At 44.8% G+C, this 19,440-nt stretch overlaps 1 protein-coding gene across 7 annotated transcripts in view; it reads right to left on the reverse strand.

The window, feature by feature from the left end:
* The window catches only part of EPS15L1 (epidermal growth factor receptor pathway substrate 15 like 1), a 138,283-nt gene that overhangs the window by 79,065 nt on the left and 39,778 nt on the right, over positions 1-19,440 (reverse strand). For all 7 annotated transcript variants that reach the window (XM_029051716.2, XM_029051714.2, XM_029051715.2 and 4 more), the window contains 6 exons: positions 17,894-18,127; positions 12,108-12,265; positions 10,784-10,940; positions 9,724-9,809; positions 665-737; positions 54-215 (listed from right to left, as the gene is read on the reverse strand). In XM_029051716.2, the coding sequence (XP_028907549.1) occupies positions 54-215; positions 665-737; positions 9,724-9,809; positions 10,784-10,940; positions 12,108-12,265; positions 17,894-18,127 (870 nt within the window). The remainder of the gene's footprint in view (positions 1-53; positions 216-664; positions 738-9,723; positions 9,810-10,783; positions 10,941-12,107; positions 12,266-17,893; positions 18,128-19,440) is intronic.

Here is a 19,440-nt window from a genome sequence, read left to right on the forward strand (position 1 = left end):
AATACTCATATGACAGGAGCAAGAACAGGCACGATATTTCAAGGACCCCTCACCATTTGAGTTTCTTCCTGGCATTTCTGTCTTACATCACTCAGCATATCTTTAAGTTTGGCCTTCTGTTGATCCATTTCGTCTAGACGATCTTGGGCATCTTGTTTTTGTGTTTCTAATTCTTGAAGATTACTGGTTTCTCGATCTAGATCATTTTGCAGCTCCTGAGAAAATTGGCAAAAATTTGATTTGCAGTACTAAAACTGACATGATATCTAGTCACTACAGAGTTATCAATATCAATCACTAGCAGCAGTAGCTCTCCACATTTAGGAAGTGAACACAAATTTAAATATACTATGAAGCGTCATCCCAAGCGCTCTGCACACCAGTAGGCACTTAATAAATACTCTTCATTGATTAATCATATACGGCACCTAACACAACATCAAATGCAAGCAGGTACATCAAAACTCCTGATTCTGAAATCACAGAAGTAAATGGAAATCAAATTTTTCATCGCTAAAAATTTGTTTTCCACGATAAAACAGTAGTTATGGTTTCAAAGAGGAAGTCTAAATGTTAAAAGAGGAAGAGATAGAAACATGTTTAAATAAAATAAATTAAAGTTTATAGTCTCTAAAGGCTTAATGGTGAGGTCTGAAAATCTTACCTGAACTTCATTAGTTTTTTGTCTAATTGCATCTTCCTTTTCTCTGATGTCTTGTTCCAGTGAGTATTTTTCTCTGAAAGAAAAAATAAATGAACATAAATAGAATACCAATCCCAATAAAAGCCATTCAACTGGGCATTTCCTGAACATCTGAATGGCAGATATTTCTACACACTTAAGGAATAAGCAATATTTACAAATCAAGTAAAATGTGAATTTGTCGGGAGAAAAAGGTAAAGTCCTTTGTTAACTAAGTACGATGAGTCTGGGAAACTCTGAAGTATCACTAAATTTCTAAAGTTTGCATGCTTGTTACCACAGGGTCGCATTACCTGAAGTTAGGACACTAGGCTGAACCACCTTTTGGGGGAGGGGAAAGAGGGAGGTTTCTTAATAAGAATGAATAATTATGGTACTTGTTAAGCGCTTACTATGTGCCAAGCACTGTTCTAAGCACTGGGGTGGATACAAATTAGTCGGTCAGGTTGGACACAGTGCCTGTTCCACAAAGGGCTCACGCTCCTAATCCCCATTTTACAGATGAGGTAACTGAGGCCCAGAGAAGTGAAGTGATTTGCCCAAGGTCCCACAGCAGACACGTGGCAGAGCCGGGATTAGAACCCAGGACGTTCTGACTTCCAGGCCCGTGCTCTTCCTCACATAGCCCTAGATGAAGGGCACCTATGGGCGGTGGCAGAAGCCAGGACGTCTTCTGTCTGGGACAGGAAGGGTGGACGGTGGTGAAGGGAGGGAGGGGACAGTCGTCCAGTCAGAAGGTCCCCATCTTGATTAAGTGACCTTTCCTGTCAGACCTCATCTCCCTCCTCCGTCTCAATCAATCAACAGTATCGAGCGTTTACTGTGTGCAGAGCATCGTACTAAGAGCTTAGGAGAATATAATAGGACAGAGTTGGGGGACGTATTCCCTGCCCACAAGGAGCTTACAATCTAGAGGGGGAGACAGACAATATAAATGAATTACAGCTATTTACACAGCTTCTGTGGGGCTGAGGGTGGGGTGACTACCAAGGGCTTAAAGGGGCCAGGCCAAATGCAAGGGTGGCACAGAAGGGAGAGGGAGTAGGGAAAATGAGTACTTGGTCAGGGGAGGCCTCTTGGAGGAGATGGAATTTTAATAACGCTTTGACGGTGGGGAAAGTGGTGGTCCGTTTTATGAAGGGGGAGGGGGAGCCAGGCCAGACAACCAGGGGCAAGATGGCTGAGACTGAGGTACAGCGAGTACATTGGCACTGGAGGAGCAAAGTAAGCAGGCTGGGTTGTAGTAGGAAATCACTGAGGTAAGGTAGGAGGGAGCACGGTGATTGAATGTTTCAAGGCCAGTGGTAAGGAGTTTCTGCTTGATGCAGAGGTGAACGGGCTATCACTGGAGGTTCTTGAAGAGTGGGGGGATATGGGCTGAACTGCTTTTTTTAATAAAAAATGATCTGGGCTGGAGTGGGAAGAGACAGGAGGCAGGGAGGCTAGCAAGGAGGCTGATGCAGCAGTCAAGGGGGGAATATGTGTTTGGATGCATTTGGATCTGTGACCTTTGGGCATTCTATCTTCACCCCACAGCCCTTATGTATACATCTTTACATTATATATTATAAATTATTTATATTAATATCCGTCTCCCCCTCTGCTCACTGTGGGCAGGGAATGTGTCTGCCATCTCTGCTGTACCGTACTCTCCCAAGTGGTTAGTACGGGCCTCTGCACATAGTAAGTGCTCAATAAATACCAGTGATGATGGTGATGATGATGCTTGGATCAGCATAGTAGCAGCTTGGATGTAGAGGAAAGGATGGATTTTCAGGATGTCAAGAAGGTAGAATCGACAGGATTTGGCGACAGAATGAATATGTGAATAGAATGAGAGAGATTAAGTCGAAGAAAATGCCAAGATTGGGGGGCTTGTGAGATTGCAGTCCTGTCTACAGTGATGGGAAAGGTAGGGGAAGGGCTGAGTTTGGGTGGGAAGATGAGGAGTTATGTTTGTGGTGATGGCAGGACATCCAAGAAGACATGTCCTGAAGACAGGAGGAAATGAGAGACTGCAGAGAGAGAGAGGTCAGGGCTGAAGTTGCCAAATAGGGGATCATTCCCCTAGAGGTGGCAGGTGAAGCCTTGGAAGCACATTCATTCATTCAATCGTATTTCTTGAGCGCTTACTGTGTGCAGAGCACTGTACTATGTGTTTGCAAAGTACAATTTGGCAACAAATAGAGACAATCCCTACCCAGCAACGGGCTCACAGTCTAGAAAGGGGGAGACAGATAAGAAAATAAAACAAAACAACTAGACAGACATCAATATAAACAGGACTTCTCTGAGGAAGTGGGTGTAGTTGGAGAATAGAAGGGGGCCCAAAACTGCTCTGTGGCGGCTGTGGGGTGGGGGGAGGTAGGAGTCCCTTTCCTCACCTCTTTAGTGACACCCTACAGTGAGGCTGCACCCCAGCAAGTAAGGAGCCCAGGCCTGCCTCTACACTAAAATACACTTTTCCCCTTTCTATTCACTCGCTTCAAGTACATTATTCCCCCTTTCGATTCACTTTCAGCTTAATGGCCTCTCCTACCCAAAGACCTAATAAAAGTCTTATTTCATGGTGCTGCTGCCGCAAAGGGCATTTTAAGGGAGTCGGTGGGGACATACGGGCTGCCCTATTCCCCGCGATTTCAAAGGCAGTGTCCCCTGTAAGAGCCAGACAAAGCGGCAGCCAGTCGTTTTAAAAAGGAACCCCGTCTTCCCAATGCCCCTAGATATGATTCTGTGTTTCATTCAGACATTCAATCGCATTTACTGAGCGCTTACTGTGTGCAGAGCACTGTACTGAGCACTTGGAAAGTACAAATCAGCAATAAAGAGAGACAATCCCTGCCCACACCGGGCTTACAGTCTAGAGGGTGGGAGACAGACATCAAAACTAGTAAACAGGCATCAATATAAATCAATAGAATTATATATACACATCAAAACAAGTAAACAGGCATCAATATAAATAGAATTATAGATATATACATATATACACAAGTGCTGTGGGGGGTGGGGGGGCGGGAGAGCAAAGGGAGCAAGTCAAGGTGACTGTATGTAAAGTCAAGGGAGGACTCAATTTTGGGGGTCTGAGGAGGACCCTGTAAACCTGGGTCATTCATTCAATTGTACTGAGTGCTTACTGTGTGCAGAGCACTGTACTTAGTGCTTGGAAAGTACAATTTGGCAACAGATAATAATGGTATTTGTTAGGCGCTATGTGCTAAGCGCTGGGGAAGATAGGAGGCAATCAGTTTGCGCATAGTCCCTGTCCCACTTACAGCTCACAGTCTTAATCCCCATTTTATAGATGAGGTAACTGACTTGCCCAAGGTCACAGAGCAGACAAGTAGTGGAGGCAGGATTAGAACCCAGGTCCTTTTGACTCCCAAGTGTTTAAGCCCTTTGGGCCCCTGCATTTATCCTGCCCCACTGTCCACCAGGAGTCAAGTTTTCTATATCCCTTGTCTCTCCTCCATTAACCTTACATTAAAGGCCTCCTTGATGTAGGCAATCCTACTCTTATATCTTGTTGACTGAGGTAACAGAGTCACTATTTGTGCTTGAACAACTTCAAGTTCCTAGAAAAGGTACTCCACTATATTTTCAGGCACACAGTGTGGAAGTGATTAAAAGGACATGCATACTCATGGACGCAATAATCATGGCCTTATAGCATCTCTAAATATGAAATACAGAGAGAGACACCAAGAGGGGGGCAGTGGTAACCATGTTGACTGTCTTAAACAAGTCACTAAAAATGAGAGGAATTTAGTCAGCGGGGGGCAAACACCCAAAAAGACAACCCAAAATAGGGGGAAAGTAGCTTTGAATGCATGCTATCACTTGCAGTATGTTTTTCTTGAAAGAAAATTTCTCCTGAAGGTCCCACCCAGAGATTCCCCCTCCAATCCGTCACTTCCTCCCAGTTAAACTGCTCTGCTTGCCCACCCAGGAAGGGAGTAATAATAATAATGGTATTTGTTAAGCACTTACTATGTGCCAAGCACTGTTCTAAGTACTGAGGTAGATACAGGGAAGTCAACCAAAGTAGCACAGCTAGGATTTTAAGAAGCAGCATGGCTCAGTGGAAAGAGCCTGGGCTTGGGAATCATAGCTCATGGGTTCGAATCCTGGCTCCAACGCTTGTCAGCTGTGTGACCTTGGGCAAGTCACTTAACTTCTCTGAGCCTCAGTTACCTCATCTGTAAAATGGGGATTAAGATTGCGAGCCTCATGTGGGACAACCTGATGACCCTGTATCTCCCCCAGCGCTTAGAACAGTGCTCTGCACATAGTAAGCACTTAACAAATGCCAACATTATTATTAAAATCTCTGAATACCTAGTTCAAGAGTAGGTAGTCTGAGGCTTACTCTCTCCTTTGCTTAGGGTTAGGATTTTTTTTAAAAAAATGAATTTTCTAGTACTCTTTTGACAAAAATATGTTATGCATACAGTAAAGACTGACCAGAAATCCATGGTCATTTCCTTTACATTTTATATATATTATATAGTTATGACTGGTTTTCTAGTAACAATATTTCTAGGAAAGTTTCTACAGTTCTCTAAAATACACCATATGAATTGCACCAAAGGAAATGAAAACTCTCAATTTTTGGGGTTGTCTTGCTTTAAAATTAGCAAGATCTACAGGCATTACCTCAGGTTGCTCAAGCACCCCGGAATCCGTATGCCTCACGCCCGGAGTTACTTCCAATCACTTCTGGAAAAATAAATGTCCCTCCTCACCTCCCCCGACCCTGCTTCGGTCTGTTCCCACTGTTTCCCTGTTCAAGTTATTATTATTATGGTATTTGTTAAGTGCTAATTATGTGCCAAGCACTGTTCTAAACACTGGAGTAGATACGAGGTAATCAGGTTGTCCCACGTGGGGCTCACAGTCTTAATCTCTGTTTTCCAGATGAGGTAACTGAGGGACAGAGAAATTAAGCGGCTGGCCCAAGGTCACACAGCTGATAAGTGGCGGAGCCGGGATTAGAATCCACGTCTTGACTCCCAAGCCCGGGCTCTTTCCATTAGGCCACGCGGCACCTCAGTTCAAATCCCAAACTTGTCCCCCCTTCCCTTTCTAGTCTTTCCCCAGCCCTTCCCCCTTTAGCTCCTGGTGCCCTGCTTGCGGAGGGGTAGGGGAACGACGACAAAACATTACTGAGTCCCAGCCAGCACCCCGTTGACTAGACAGGCACCATCTTCTTGCCCCACACAGTGGGAAGCTGGTTACCTCCCGTCTGGCCACTCTCAGTTGGTTCCGATCTCCTCAGCCCCGCTACTCCCACCCTGGTTCTCAGAAGCTGCTCCCCCCAGGTCCTCTTTGGGCTCCTCTGCGGTTATTTCTGGGCCTTGGCGTGACCAGAAGCTCCATTACCTGCCTTATTCAGGAGCTGCGACCCTTCATCCCGGCAAGCTTGGCATAGCCTGGCTCCTCTCACTGTTGTGACCTACTCAACATTCTCTCTTCTCCTCAGTGGTAGGGCAGCAAGTTTCATCACCATGGAGACCCAATTATGACTTCAGCCTGGAGGTATTCACAACTACCTCTTGTTGAGGGGGGAGGGGGAGAGGTGATGTCAGCTGGCTGTACCCAGGGCCTAGTTTTTTGTCTCCCCCGAGCACCACAGGGGAGCAGCTTCTGAGAAGGTGGAGCCCTGGTTTCCCAAACAAAAAACCAAAAAAACACTGGGTGCAATGGAAGAAAACTGGGGGAAATGGGTGGAAGGGAGGCATCTGGGAGTGACCTACAGGCCACTTTGTATTTACCAGCAGAGCTCAGTTCATTCGGTCATATTTACTGAGCGCTTACTTTGTGTAGAGCACTGTACTAAGCACTTGGTTGTCATGTTGTGGCTATTTCTGAAATGGAACCCAACTGCACGTAAACCTACGGGCAAGCATACCCCCACGATATGGCCATACACGAAACAGACAGATTTGAGGGGCGTATTATGGACGCATGCTGGGGTAGGCCTGTACTTAATTAAATGCAAAGTAATGCCAAATATTAATATTACCTCATCTCCCTAGTAAAACCCTTAAGGGGTAGAGAGGAGGAATTCCACTTGGATCTGTGACCTTTGGGCATTTGACATTAGTCTCACCCTCAGCCCCTCAGGACTTATATACATATCTATAAATTATATATTATAAATTATTTATTTATATTAATGTCTGTCGTCTTCCCCTTTAGGCTGTAAGTGGGCAGGGAACATGTTTACCAACTCTGTTATATTCATTCATTCATTCAATCGTATTTACTGAGCACTTACTGTGTGCAGAGCACTGTACTAAACGTTTGGGAAAGTGCAACAATAAACGGACACATTCCTGGACCACAATGAGCTATTAGTCTAGAGGTGGGGGAGAGAGACATCAATATAAATGAATAAATTACAGATTAGTGCTGTGGGGCTAGGAGGGGGGAAGAACAAAGGGAGCAAATCAGGGCAATGGCAGAAGGAAGTGGGAGAAGAGGAAAGGGGAGTTTAGTCTGGGAAGGCCTCTTGGAGGAGATGTGCCTCAATAAGGCTTTGAAACGTGGGAGAGTAATTGTCTACTAGATTTGAGGAGGGAGGTATACTCACTGAATCACTTAGTACAGTGCTCTGCACACTAAGTGCTCAATAAATACCATTGATGATGACGAAGAAACTGAATAAATCAATCCCTAAGAGGTAGAGAGAGGGAACTCAATAAATTAAAAGTATGTATTGAGTCCCTGTGACATGCTTGGAAAAGTACAACAGAATTCGTAGACATGATCCCTGCCCTCAAGAGATACTTGCAATCTAGCATAGGAGGTAGACTTTAATACCGTAAGCTCCTTATGGATAGGGAACAAGTCTATTGTACTATAATCACCCAAACGTTGAATACAGTGCTCTGCACACAGTAAGCACTCAATAAATACCACTGATGGATTGACTGAGAGACACTATATTACAGAAAGGAAGAAATGTTGAAGTACAAAGACATGTATGTAAATGCTCTAGGGGTATGAGTAAGTGTCACAGGAATGATGAAGATCTAGTAAGAGGGTTATAAAATGGGAAGATTAGAAATTATTCAGGGAAGACTGCTGGGAGATGTAATCTCAGAAGGACTTGGAAGATGGGGAGAACTGTGGACTGTTTGGTAAGGAGAGGGAGGGAGTTCCTTGTAAGAGAGCTATGCACACAGTAAGCGCTCAATAAATACGACAATGATTGAACCAATGAGAGGGCATGAGCAAGAAGGTCAGTAGGCAGAAGAGCTGAGAATGAGGCTCAACGAGTAGTCTGGAGGAACGAAGCACGCAAGCCGGGGTGTAGCGGGAGATGAGTGGATGAAAAGGGGGAGAGAGCCGATTAAGTGTCTCCAGGTCAAGGGTCAGGAGTTTTGCTTCACGTGGAGAGGAATGGGCAACCGCCGAGTTTTTGAGAAGCGGGGAGAAGTGTGCAGAAGGTCATTTTAGAAAAATGATCTGGGGAGCAGTCGAGCGTGGACCATAGAGGGGCGAAACGGTAATCAGGGAAGTTTGTGAGGAGGCTGCTGCAGTAGTCGAGATGGAAGATGACGGGTGGAGGCAGTTTGGATTGAGAGGAAAAGGGGAAAGGGTAGATCCTGGAGATGTTGTGAAGGAAAAACTGACAGGATTCGGAAATTGATGAATATGGAGGTTGAAAGAGAAGATTGAAGGATGAAGCCAAGATTAACAGTCTGAGAGACGGGGTGCTCTCAGGGTTTAGCACACTGCCTGGCACACAGTAAGCACTTAAATACCATTTAAAAAACCAAACAGGAGGGGGAAGATAGTGTTAACTGTGATGGGGTGAAGACTTGCCTAAAATTATGCAATGAGAGACCTCCAGGAGTAAGAAGCTGGTCCCCCTGACAAGCCGCTTGGGTTTCTTTCCAAAATGGGTGACATTTTGAGTCCCTTTTCAGTCATTACAACTCAACTTGGAAGTTTGGGGTTAGTGCTTAGCTTAGTACTAAAATGGACTCTAAAAAAAAAATTCACTTTACCAACAGGGAAACTCTACCAGGAAGTTTGTATTCACTCTCTGGTAAAGTAATAAAATGTTTGCGGGAACTTCATGAATGGTAGATAAAATTGTTTGGCTACAAGTCAGAAGGGAGGACACTGTGAGGAGGATAAGTACTTTAACAGCAAAGAAAAGCATATCTCAAGAATAACAGATTCTTGACACAGAGAAGCAGCTTCGCCTAGTGGATAGAGCACGGGCCTGGGGTAAGAAGGAGCTGGGTTCGAATCCCAGCTCTGCCACTTGTCTGCTGTGTGACCTTGGGCAAGTCATTTCACTTCCTCTGTGCCTCAGTTCCCTCATCTGTAAAATGGGGATTAAGACTCTGAGCCCTCTGTGGGACAGGGACTGTGTCCAACTCGATTAAGTTGTATCGACCACAGCATTTAGAAGAGTGGCTGGCACATAGTAAGCACTTACATACTGCAATTATTATTACTATTTTTACATTAAATTTGACCCTTTTCTCATACAGCATAGTGACAAACAGGATATGTCATAAAAGCTGAGCAAGATTATGTGATGTCAGACCATTCAAAGCAAGGGAGCAACTTTTTTTAATCAGGCAGCAATAACATTTGTACTGTCACTTTTTTACCCTATGATTTTTTTTTAAGTGATTTTCAAAAATGATTTCTACCGCTCAGGTTCTGAGCCCTCGGTGGAACAGGGACTATAGCCCGTTGTTGGGCAGGGACTGTCTCTGTTTGTTACTGAACTGTACTTTCCAAGCGCTTAGAACAATGCTCTGCACACAGTAAGCGCTCAATAAATACGCCTGAATGATCTCATTATCCTTAGTGCAGTTCTTAGGAAGCACTTGATCTACTAATAGCACAAAGACAAAGGAACTCATCATCAGAGCTTGTGCAACTTTTCAAGTCAGTCAGTCAACTGCATTTATTGAGCACTGACGGTGTACTAAAGGCATTTTCAGTGGAGAAAATTCATCATGCTTGAAATAGAACACTTCATGACATACCTCTGCAGTTGAGCAATCTCTTGACTGATATCGTCAAGTTCTTTCACCCCTGTAAACTCCCCTGATGCAACAGAACTTGAATTATCCTATAAACAAAACCAAAGCGTTATTATACAAGTGAAAAAATTCATGAGAATATTTTGTTCTTCTCAGAGCAACAGTGGCCTTGCATCGCGATTTGCCCAACTGTTCTCCAGACCATTCCGCAAACTTCCAGGTCAAAAATAAACGGGTTAGGTAGGTTAAACTCAAACATTAACTTCTGAAGTAGTAGTCTTAATAACGACAATAATAATAATTGTGGCATTTGTTAAGCACTTACTCTGTACCAGGCACTGAACAAGGCACTGGGGTGGATAGAAGCTAATCAGTTGGACACGGTCCATGTCCCACAGTCTGAATCCCCATTTGTCAGATGAGATAACTGAGGCACAGAGAAGTGACATGACTTGCCCAAGGTCACAGAGCAGCTATGTCATGGAGCAGGGATTAGAACTCAGGTCCTCTGACTTCCAGGCCCGTGCTCTTTCCAGTAGGTCAAGCTGCTTCCTAATAATAACATTTATTAAGCGCCCACCAAGTGCAATGCGCTACATTACACGGAATCGAAGGAGAGGCGATCTAAGTGCTGGGGTAGATACGAGGTAATCAGGCTGTCCCATGTGGGGCTCACAGTCTTAATCCCCATTTTCCAGATGAGGTATCTGAGGCCCAGAGAAGTGAAGCGGCTTGCCCACGGTCATACGGCAGGCGAGTGGCGGAGCCGGGATTAGAACCCACGTCCTCTGAGTCTCAAGCCCGGGCTCTCGCTGCTAAACCACGCTGCTTCTCGCTGCTTTCTGGGCTGGCTCTTTCATCAGGTGCACTGACTAGCTTGGGGCTCCAGTGAGGGCCATTAGGAAACTCGTAATTCTCAACAACGGGAGGAAACATTTCAAATGGTTTGCTAGTGCCACCCTGTGGCTTATGGCAAGAAATTAAGAAATATATATATACATATATACACACACACTCATAGTACTTCAAAATAACCTACAATTGGTAATCAGTCACTACTCACTTGAATAGGAACACTCCTCTCTGCGGGTGGGATCATGTCTGGTGACAAAACTTGTGGAGGATCGATTCCTTTACTGACCTTCTGCTGAATAAAATACATAGCCAGTGCAAACTGGTCCTTGCTCAACTTTCCCATCTGCCTTGTATCTGCCAGGGCCCTGTCAGAAATGTGGTGACATTTATTACATGGTCCATCCATTTAGCCTTACAAAGAGATACCCAACATTTTCCAACTCGCGCCATGGCGCACAGGGATCATAAAATGAATAAAATCAGCTGCCTTTTCTAATTGCCCAGCCCAAATTATTACTGGGCGGCCTAAGGCTAATAAAGCTATCAATCGATCAATCAATCGTGTTTACTGAGCGCTTACCGTTTGCAGAGCACTGTACTAAGAACTTGGGAGAATTCTATGTAACAGAGTTGGCAGTCATATTCCTGCCCACAAGGAGCTTACAGTCTAGAGGAGTAGACAGACAGTAAAATAAATTACACACACGTACATTAAGCCAAGCAATGTCATTCTAATTCAAGTGATATCAGGTTTGTTGTTTTTTGTTTAAAATCCACTGGGTCTGGCTCTTTAGCAAGCATTTGGATATTTCTGAATAAACTGGAATAACCTTTCCACTCTACGTGGGTTAGGAACTTGGGTTCCCCATGATCCACCCCATCCCCACCCCCTAACTTTGTGTTTATTTCAGTACACCAAATTAGTCCAGAACACAGGTTTTCACTATGTGTTTTGGCATTAGAGAACTTTCATCCTCCGACGGCCTGTATCAGAAAAATGGCTATTTCTCCTAATATCTACTACTCCTGACTTTAATACCCACCGCCCCTGCCTTCAGCATCTCTCACTCCAGATAACGTAAAAGAACAACTTCGTAGACTGTAAGCTCGACATTATCATACTTGAGAAAGAAAAGTGACCAAATCCAACCTTAAAAACACTCTGAGTGCAGATGACCAGATCATAAATTTAGTGTTCCCTAATTCCAGATATGGCCTTAAAGTAATCAAGCACCTCTTGATATCTTATTAAATCTCTTTCACTGCAACTTCCTCAAAAGAAGAACATCTTATCTTTCTCAAAATAATGACCTTTCCTATGCTGTATACATTTCAAGAATGTTAAACCACTCTTCAACTTCCTCTTCTCTAACTCAGTGAGCCTTTGACATTTCTTCATAAATCCAGTTGTCCTGCCCTTCACATTCACGGTTCTCCTAAACCCTCTGATATCTTCAAATACCTCCAGAGGAACGAAGTTTCCAAATAGCCACCAGTGAAGAGAAAAGAAATCTCCAAATAGACAGACTTACCATATATGTGCTAAGAGACTCTGGGAAAGGCCTGAATGCATAAAAATTTCTTTCACTTCCTGGCCGCTCACGTAGCCATCCATGTCCAAGTCAGTCTTCAAGAAAATTTCATCATATCGTACCTTATCGGATATTGGCACCACCCAATTCACAGCTGGCTGAAAATGTATAAGATATTTAAATTTATTCTTTAAAGAAATTAATCCATGTTTATATTACTTGTTACTTTCAAGAGTCCAGACATTGGCTGGTTACTTAGACTTGCATGTCAGTACCGTCAGCATTCTTTTTCACCAAAAATGATCCTCTTCCTCAAGTTTGACTGCTTATGAATTGTGTGCAGTAGGAAGATCTCTTGTGGAGATCTTAATTTGTTGGACTCAGATGTGGACTTAAGGGGAGGGGCTGGCAGTGCAACTGCCCAAGACACCCCTTGATTTTTTTCCAATTTTATAATTTTTCAAATTGTGACATTTTTATTCTAAAATACACTTTTTTCTTCAAGTTTTTGTTTTTTTTAAATCCTCCGTGCCATCCCACTTTTAAAACACAGGAACTACGTGACCACATATTGTCAGAACACTAGTTTGAAAGAAAAGTCCCCAATCTGCATTTCTCAGTGACACCAAAAGGCAGTCTCAGACTGAGGCTCAAAATCATTAATAATAACAACAATAACTGTGGTATTTGTTAAGCACCTATTAAGTGTCAGGCACTGTTTTAAGTGCTGGGATAGACACAAGCTAATCTGGTCAGACGCAGTCCCTGTCCCACACAGAAAATGCCAGGAATGTGTCTGCTGTTGTATTGTACTCTCCCAAGCACTTAGTACACGGCTCTGCACACAGTAAGCGCTCAATAAATACGACCAAATGAAAGGGAGTCTTACCATCAGTTCTTTTTGTCATTCCCCAGTTAAGCTTCACCGTTCTAACTTCTGCCTATGGCATTTGTGTTTATTCACTTACCCAATAGCATTTACGCATATTCGCAACTTAGAGTAACTTTACACTTACTTAGTTCTCTATCCTGCCATGCTTCTGCTACCAGAAGCTGTATTCCATAAGTGGCAAGTTTTCCGTTTGAGCTGAGGAGCGGGGATTTTAAGAGGGGGGTGTTACCTGGGGAGGCGGAGGGGAGAGGAGGGAGGGAAGAAGGGAAACAGCTTTAAAGAACTAGCAGGCCAGAGAGCCACCATTTGGGGATCTTATCAGCCACGAGCGGAAACTCACAGCTACAGCCTGAGACCGGCAATGAGTAAGGCTGGGAGTCTACTGCCAGTGTGGCCTGGTGGAAAGAGCACAAGCCTAGCCCCAGCTCTGCCACTGTCCTGCTGGGTGACCTTTGGCAAGTCTGTTAAACTCTCTGGGCCTCAGTTTCCTCACCTGCTAACTGGGGTCAAGATACACGGTGAGCCCCTGATAAACTTGAAGCAGAGTGGCTTAGTGGAAAGACCACGGGCTTGGGAGTCGGAGGTTGTGGGTTGTTAATGATGCGTCTAGATCTATGATTCTATTTATTTTGTTAATGAGGTGTACATCCCTTTGGTTCTATTTTTCGCAATTAAGTTGTCTTGTTTTTGTCCATCTCTCTCCCCCGATTAGATTGTAAGCCCATCAATGGGCAGGGATTGTCTCTGTTGCCGAATTGTCCATTCCAAGTGCTTAGTACAGTGTTCTGCACATAGTAAGTGCTCAATAAATACTACTGAATGAATAATCCCTCTGCTCCCCCTGCTCCCTCTCTGCTCCCCCTCCGCCCTCTGCTCCCTCCTCCTTCCCCCCTTCACCACCCCTCAGCTAAGCCCCCTTTTCCTCTGCTCCTCCCCCCTCCCCCTCAGCACTGTGCTCATTTGTATATATTTTTATTATCCTATTTATTTTGTTAATGAGGTGTACAACCCCTTGATTCTACGTATGGTGATTATGTTGTCTTGTTTTTGTCCATCTGTCTCCCCTGATTAGACTGTAAACCCATCATTGGGCAGGGATTGTCTCTATCTGTTGCCGAATTGTACATTCCAAGCGCTTAGTACAGTGCTCTGCACTTAGTAAGTGCTCAATAAATACTATTAAATGAATGAATAATCCTGGCTCCGCCACTTGTCAGCTGTGTGACTTTGGGGAAGTCACTTCACTTCCCTGGGCCTCGGTTCCCTCATCTGTAAAAAGGGGATGAAGTCTGTGACCCCTACGTGGGACACCCTGATTACCCTGTACTACCCCAGCTTCGTATATAGTAAGTGCTTAACAAATGCCATCATTATTATTATTACTATTGTCAGCTGTGCGACTCTGGGGAAGTCACTTCACTTCTCTGGGCCTCCATTACCTCATCTATAAAAATGGGGATTAAGATTGTGAGCCCCACGTGGGACAACCTGATTACCTTGTATCCACCCCAGTGCTTGGCACATAGTAAGTGCTTAACAAATACCATCATTATTATTATTTTTATTATAAACTTGTATCTATCCTAGAACCTAGCACATAGTAAATACTTAATAAATGCCATCATTTCAAACAATTGAAATGGTGTGGGGGCAATTACCCCATCAGTTCCCAGGAGTTGGCACCTAGCCTATATGCCACTGATTTTCTTTCTTTCACCACATTTTAGAATAATAATAATAACGCTACTTGTTAAGCACTTACTATGTGCCGAACACTGAGGTAGACACAAGTTAATCAGGTTGGACGTAGTCCCTGTCCCATGTGGGGCTCACAACTCTTAATCTCCATTTTCCAGATGAGGTAACTAAGGCCCAGAGAAGTTCTGTGATTTACCCAAAGTCACCCAGCGGTCATGTGGCGGAGCCGGGATTAGAACCCAGGTCCTTCAGACTCCCAGGCCCATGCTCTATCCACTAAGCCATGCTGATTCTCTAGAAATGCCCATTATGTCAAAATCCTCACTAGCTGCAGTGTGGCTCGGTGGAAAGAGCATGGGCTGGGGAGTCAGAGGTCATGGGTTCAAATCCCAGCTCAGCCGCTTGTTCGCTGTGTGACTTTGGGCAAGTCACTTAACTTCTCTGTACCTCAGTTGCCTCATCTATAAAATGGGGATTAAGATTGTGAGCCCCACGTGGGACAACCTGATCACCTTGTATCCTCCCTAGCGCTTAGAACAGTTCATTCAATAGTATTTATTCAATAGTATTTATTGAGTGCTTACTATGTGCAGAGCACTGTACTAAGCGCTTGGGATGAACAAGTCGGCAACAGATAGAGACAGTCCCTGCTGTTTGATGGGCTTACAGTCTAATCGGGGGAGACGGACAGACAAGAACAATGGCAATAAACAGCGTCAAGGGGAAGAACATCTCGTAAAAACAATGGCAACTAAATAGAATCAAGGCGATGTACAATTCATTAACAAAATAAATAGGGTAATGGAAATATATACAGTTGAGCGGACGAGTACAGTGCTGTGGGGATGGGAAGGGAGAGGTGGAGGAGCAGAGGGAAAAGGGGAAAATGAGGCTTTAGCTGTGGAGAGGTAAAGGGGGGATGGCAGAGGGAGTAGAGGGGGAAGAGGAGCTCAGTCTGGGAACGCCTCTTGGAGGAGGTGATTTTTAAGTAGGGTTTTGAAGAGGGAAAGAGAATCAGTTTGGCGGAGGTGAGGAGGGAGGGCGTTCCAGGACCGCGGGAGGACGTGACCCAGGGGTCGACGGCGGGATAGGCGAGACCGAGGGACGGTGAGGAGGTGGGCGGCAGAGAAGCGGAGCGTGCGGGGTGGGCGGTAGAAAGAGAGAAGGGAGGAGAGGTAGGAAGGGGCAAGGTGATGGAGAGCCTTGAAGCCTAGAGCGAGGAGTTTTTGTTTGGAGCAGAGGTCTATAGGCAACCACTGGAGTTGTTTAAGAAGGGGAGTGACATGCCCAGATCGTTTCTGCAGGAAGATGAGCCGGGCAGCGGAGTGAAGAATAGACCGGAGCGGGGCGAGAGAGGAGGAAGGGAGGTCAGAGAGAAGGCTGACACGGTAGTCTAGCCGGGATATAACGAGAGCCCGTAATAGTAAGGTAGCCGTCTGGGTGGAGAAGAAAGGGCGGATCTTGGCGATATTGTAGAGGTGAAACCGGCAGGTCTCGGTAACGGATAGGATGTGTGGGGTGAACGAGAGGGACGAGTCAAGGATGACACCGAGATTGCGGGCCTGAGGGACGGGAAGGATGGTCGTGCCATCCACGGTGATAGAGAAGTCTGGGAGAGGACCGGGTTTGGGAGGGAAGATGAGGAGCTCAGTCTTGCTCATGTTGAGTTTTAGGTGGCGGGCCGACATCCAGGTGGAGACGTCCCGGAGGCAGGAGGAGATGCGAGCCTGAAGGGAGGGGGAGAGGACGGGGCGGAGATGTAGATCTGCGTGTCATCTGCATAGAGATGGTAGTCAAAGCCGTGAGAGCGAATGAGTTCACCGAGGGAGTGAGTGTAAATGGAGAACAGAAGAGGGCCAAGAACTGACCCTTGAGGAACTCCAACAGTTAAAGGATGGGAGGGGGAGGAGGCTCCAGCGAAGGAGACCGAGAATGATCGGCCAGAGAGGTAAGAGGAGAACCAGGAGAGGACAGAGTCCGTGAAGCCAAGGTGAGATAAGGTATGGAGGAGGAGGGGATGGTCGACAGTGTCAAAGGCAGCAGAGAGGTCAAGGAGGATCAGAATGGAGTAGGAGCCATTGGATTTGGCAAGAAGGAGGTCATGGGTGACCTTAGAGAGAGCAGTCTCGGTAGAGTGGAGGGGACGGAAGCCAGATCGGAGGGGGTCTAGGAGAGAATGGGAGTTAAGGAATTCTAAGCATCGATTGTAGATGACTCGTTCTAGGATTTTGGAAAGGAAGGGTAGTAGGGAGATAGGACGATAACTGGAGGGGGAAGTGGGGTCAAGAGCGGGTGCTTTGCACACAGTAAGCGCTTAACAAATGCCATCATTATTATTATTCCAATGCACCCACTGGATTTTTGAGGCTTTGAGCATTAGCTTACAAGCATTTATCACCCTTTGGCCGCTTCGTTCCCTGTTATTGAGAATTGAAAACATTCAAGTTACATTTTTTTCATTTAAATTTTTAAATGCAATTCTTGCTTCTTTTTAAGTTTCCTCATATCCCGACGTGGTCTTTCGCCCTTCCCCAGTTTTCACCGCCGTAGATTAAAAATACCCATCGGGCAAACTAAAAGCGCGATTCGGAAGACATTGACCTCCTACCTTCTTCCCCTTTAAAGGTTGAAGTAAACCTAGGTATGGAGTGTCCATATCAGTGCAATGCACCGTACCAACTACTTGGGAAAGCACAATACAAAGAAGTGACGTGTCTGTCCCCTCTCCACAAGGGGCTTTCATTCCGATGGGGGATTGCCATCTCTCTTGGATGGTTTACCGTTAAAATACGCATCTTAGAAATATACTTAAAAAGTACTTTCATTTGAGGAACAGCAACAACGAGAAGCAGCGTGGCTCAGCGGAAAGAGCCCGGGCTTGGGAGTCGGAGGTCATGGGTTCTAATCCCAGCTCTGCCACTTAACAGCTGTGTGACTTTGGGCAAGACACTTAACTTCTCTGTGCCTCAGTTAGCTCATCTGGAAAATGGGGATGAAGACTGTGAGCCCCACGTGGGCCAATTCGATTACCTTGTATCTACCCAGCGCTTAGAACAGTGCTTGGCACAAGGTAAGCGCTTAAGAAATACCAAAATTATTATTAACAGGAAAACATCTAAATCGTCGCAACCACGTTTCAAGAGTTCAACAAAAATGTCCCTCCCTCCTCCCGCCACCCAAAAAAAAGGTACCATACCTGCACTTGTTTTATACTATGTTTAGGAGATAAACTTCCTGTACTGTTCAGGCTGTTTACACTACCATGGGAGGGAGTTGAACGAAGGCTATCTTTAGGTGGAGGACTCGCAGGAAGAACAGCAACCGCACCAGGAAAAACAGCTTTCTTTCTTTTGGAAGGTGGGATAAGCGCTGGGGGCAGTACAGATGGTACCGGCTCTTTCTCAAGAGCTCGATAGACTAAATGCATCGCCTAAAAATGCAAAGAATAAAATAGATTTATATGGTAAGGCAACAACCACAATCGGAGAGAAAACAATCAATCACTGGTATTTCTTGAGCGCCTACTTAAGCGCTGCACTTAAGCACTTGGAAGAGGACAGCCGAGTTGGCAGATAGGTTTCCTGTCCGCAAGGTGCTTATACTCTAACCTATGGAATTCAAATGACGGTCTTTTCATCATTTATTACTCTGAGACAAAGACTTTCTGACTTGAAGAAATTTATAAGTAGAGCAGACCAAAAATCGTTTTCCTGGTAGATTTTTTTTTCTTCCAGACCATAAGCTCATTGTGGGCAAGGAACATTTCTGCCGACTCTACTGTATTGTACTCTCCCTATCGCTTAGTACAGGGCTCTGCACATAGTAAGTGCTCAATAAATAGCACTGATTAATTTAAATTAAAAACGGAGCTCTTTAAGGACTTGCAAATAAGTCATTCATTACTTTCACCATTTAAGAAGTCACTCTGAAACTTATGTGGATTCTAGTTTCCGACATCTGGAAATCTAAAGGATATAGGAATAACTGGATGCCATTTTAAATCAATCAATAAAAACATATGAAATAATGTGGACTAACATGATCGGAATCGACTCGGTACTTCTATCTCATGAAAAAGGTACAAGTTTACCAAATTAGAATTTGTCTTCCAACCATACCAAATAAAATCCACTTTAATATGCCACATGCCCTAACGATATTAGAAGTCCTAAATTAATTTAGTAATGGATGTGTGAGATTACAAATTGAAACCAGTTATTGTTACCATGTTATTTATTAAACACTTACTATGCGTCAAACCTATCAATCAACTGTATTTATTGAGTGCTTACTGTGTGCCAAGCACTGTACTAAGCACTTGGGAGAGTACAATAACAACAGAGTTAGTATACATTCCCTGCCCATAATGAGCTCACAGCATAGAGGAGGAGACAGACATTAATATAAATAAATTACAGATATGTAGATAAGTGCCGTGGGGCTGAGGGAGGGGTGAATAAAGGGAGCAAATCAGAATGACACAGAGGGAGTGGGATAAGAGGAAATGAGGGTTTAGTCAGGGAAGGCCTCGTGAGGAAGATGTGTCTTTGATAAGGCTTTGAATGTGGAGAGAGTAATTGTCTGGATACGAAGAGGGAGGTTGTTCCAGGCCAGAGGCAGGACATGGGTGAGAGGTCGGTGATGAGATAGATGAGACTGCGGTATTGTGAGTGCGTTGGCATTAAAAGAGCGAAGTGTGCAGTATGGGTTGTAATAGGAGAGCAGTGAGGTAAGGTAGGAGGG

Source organism: Ornithorhynchus anatinus, chromosome X1 (genome assembly GCF_004115215.2).
Source record: "Ornithorhynchus anatinus isolate Pmale09 chromosome X1, mOrnAna1.pri.v4, whole genome shotgun sequence".
NCBI lineage: Eukaryota > Metazoa > Chordata > Mammalia > Monotremata > Ornithorhynchidae > Ornithorhynchus > Ornithorhynchus anatinus.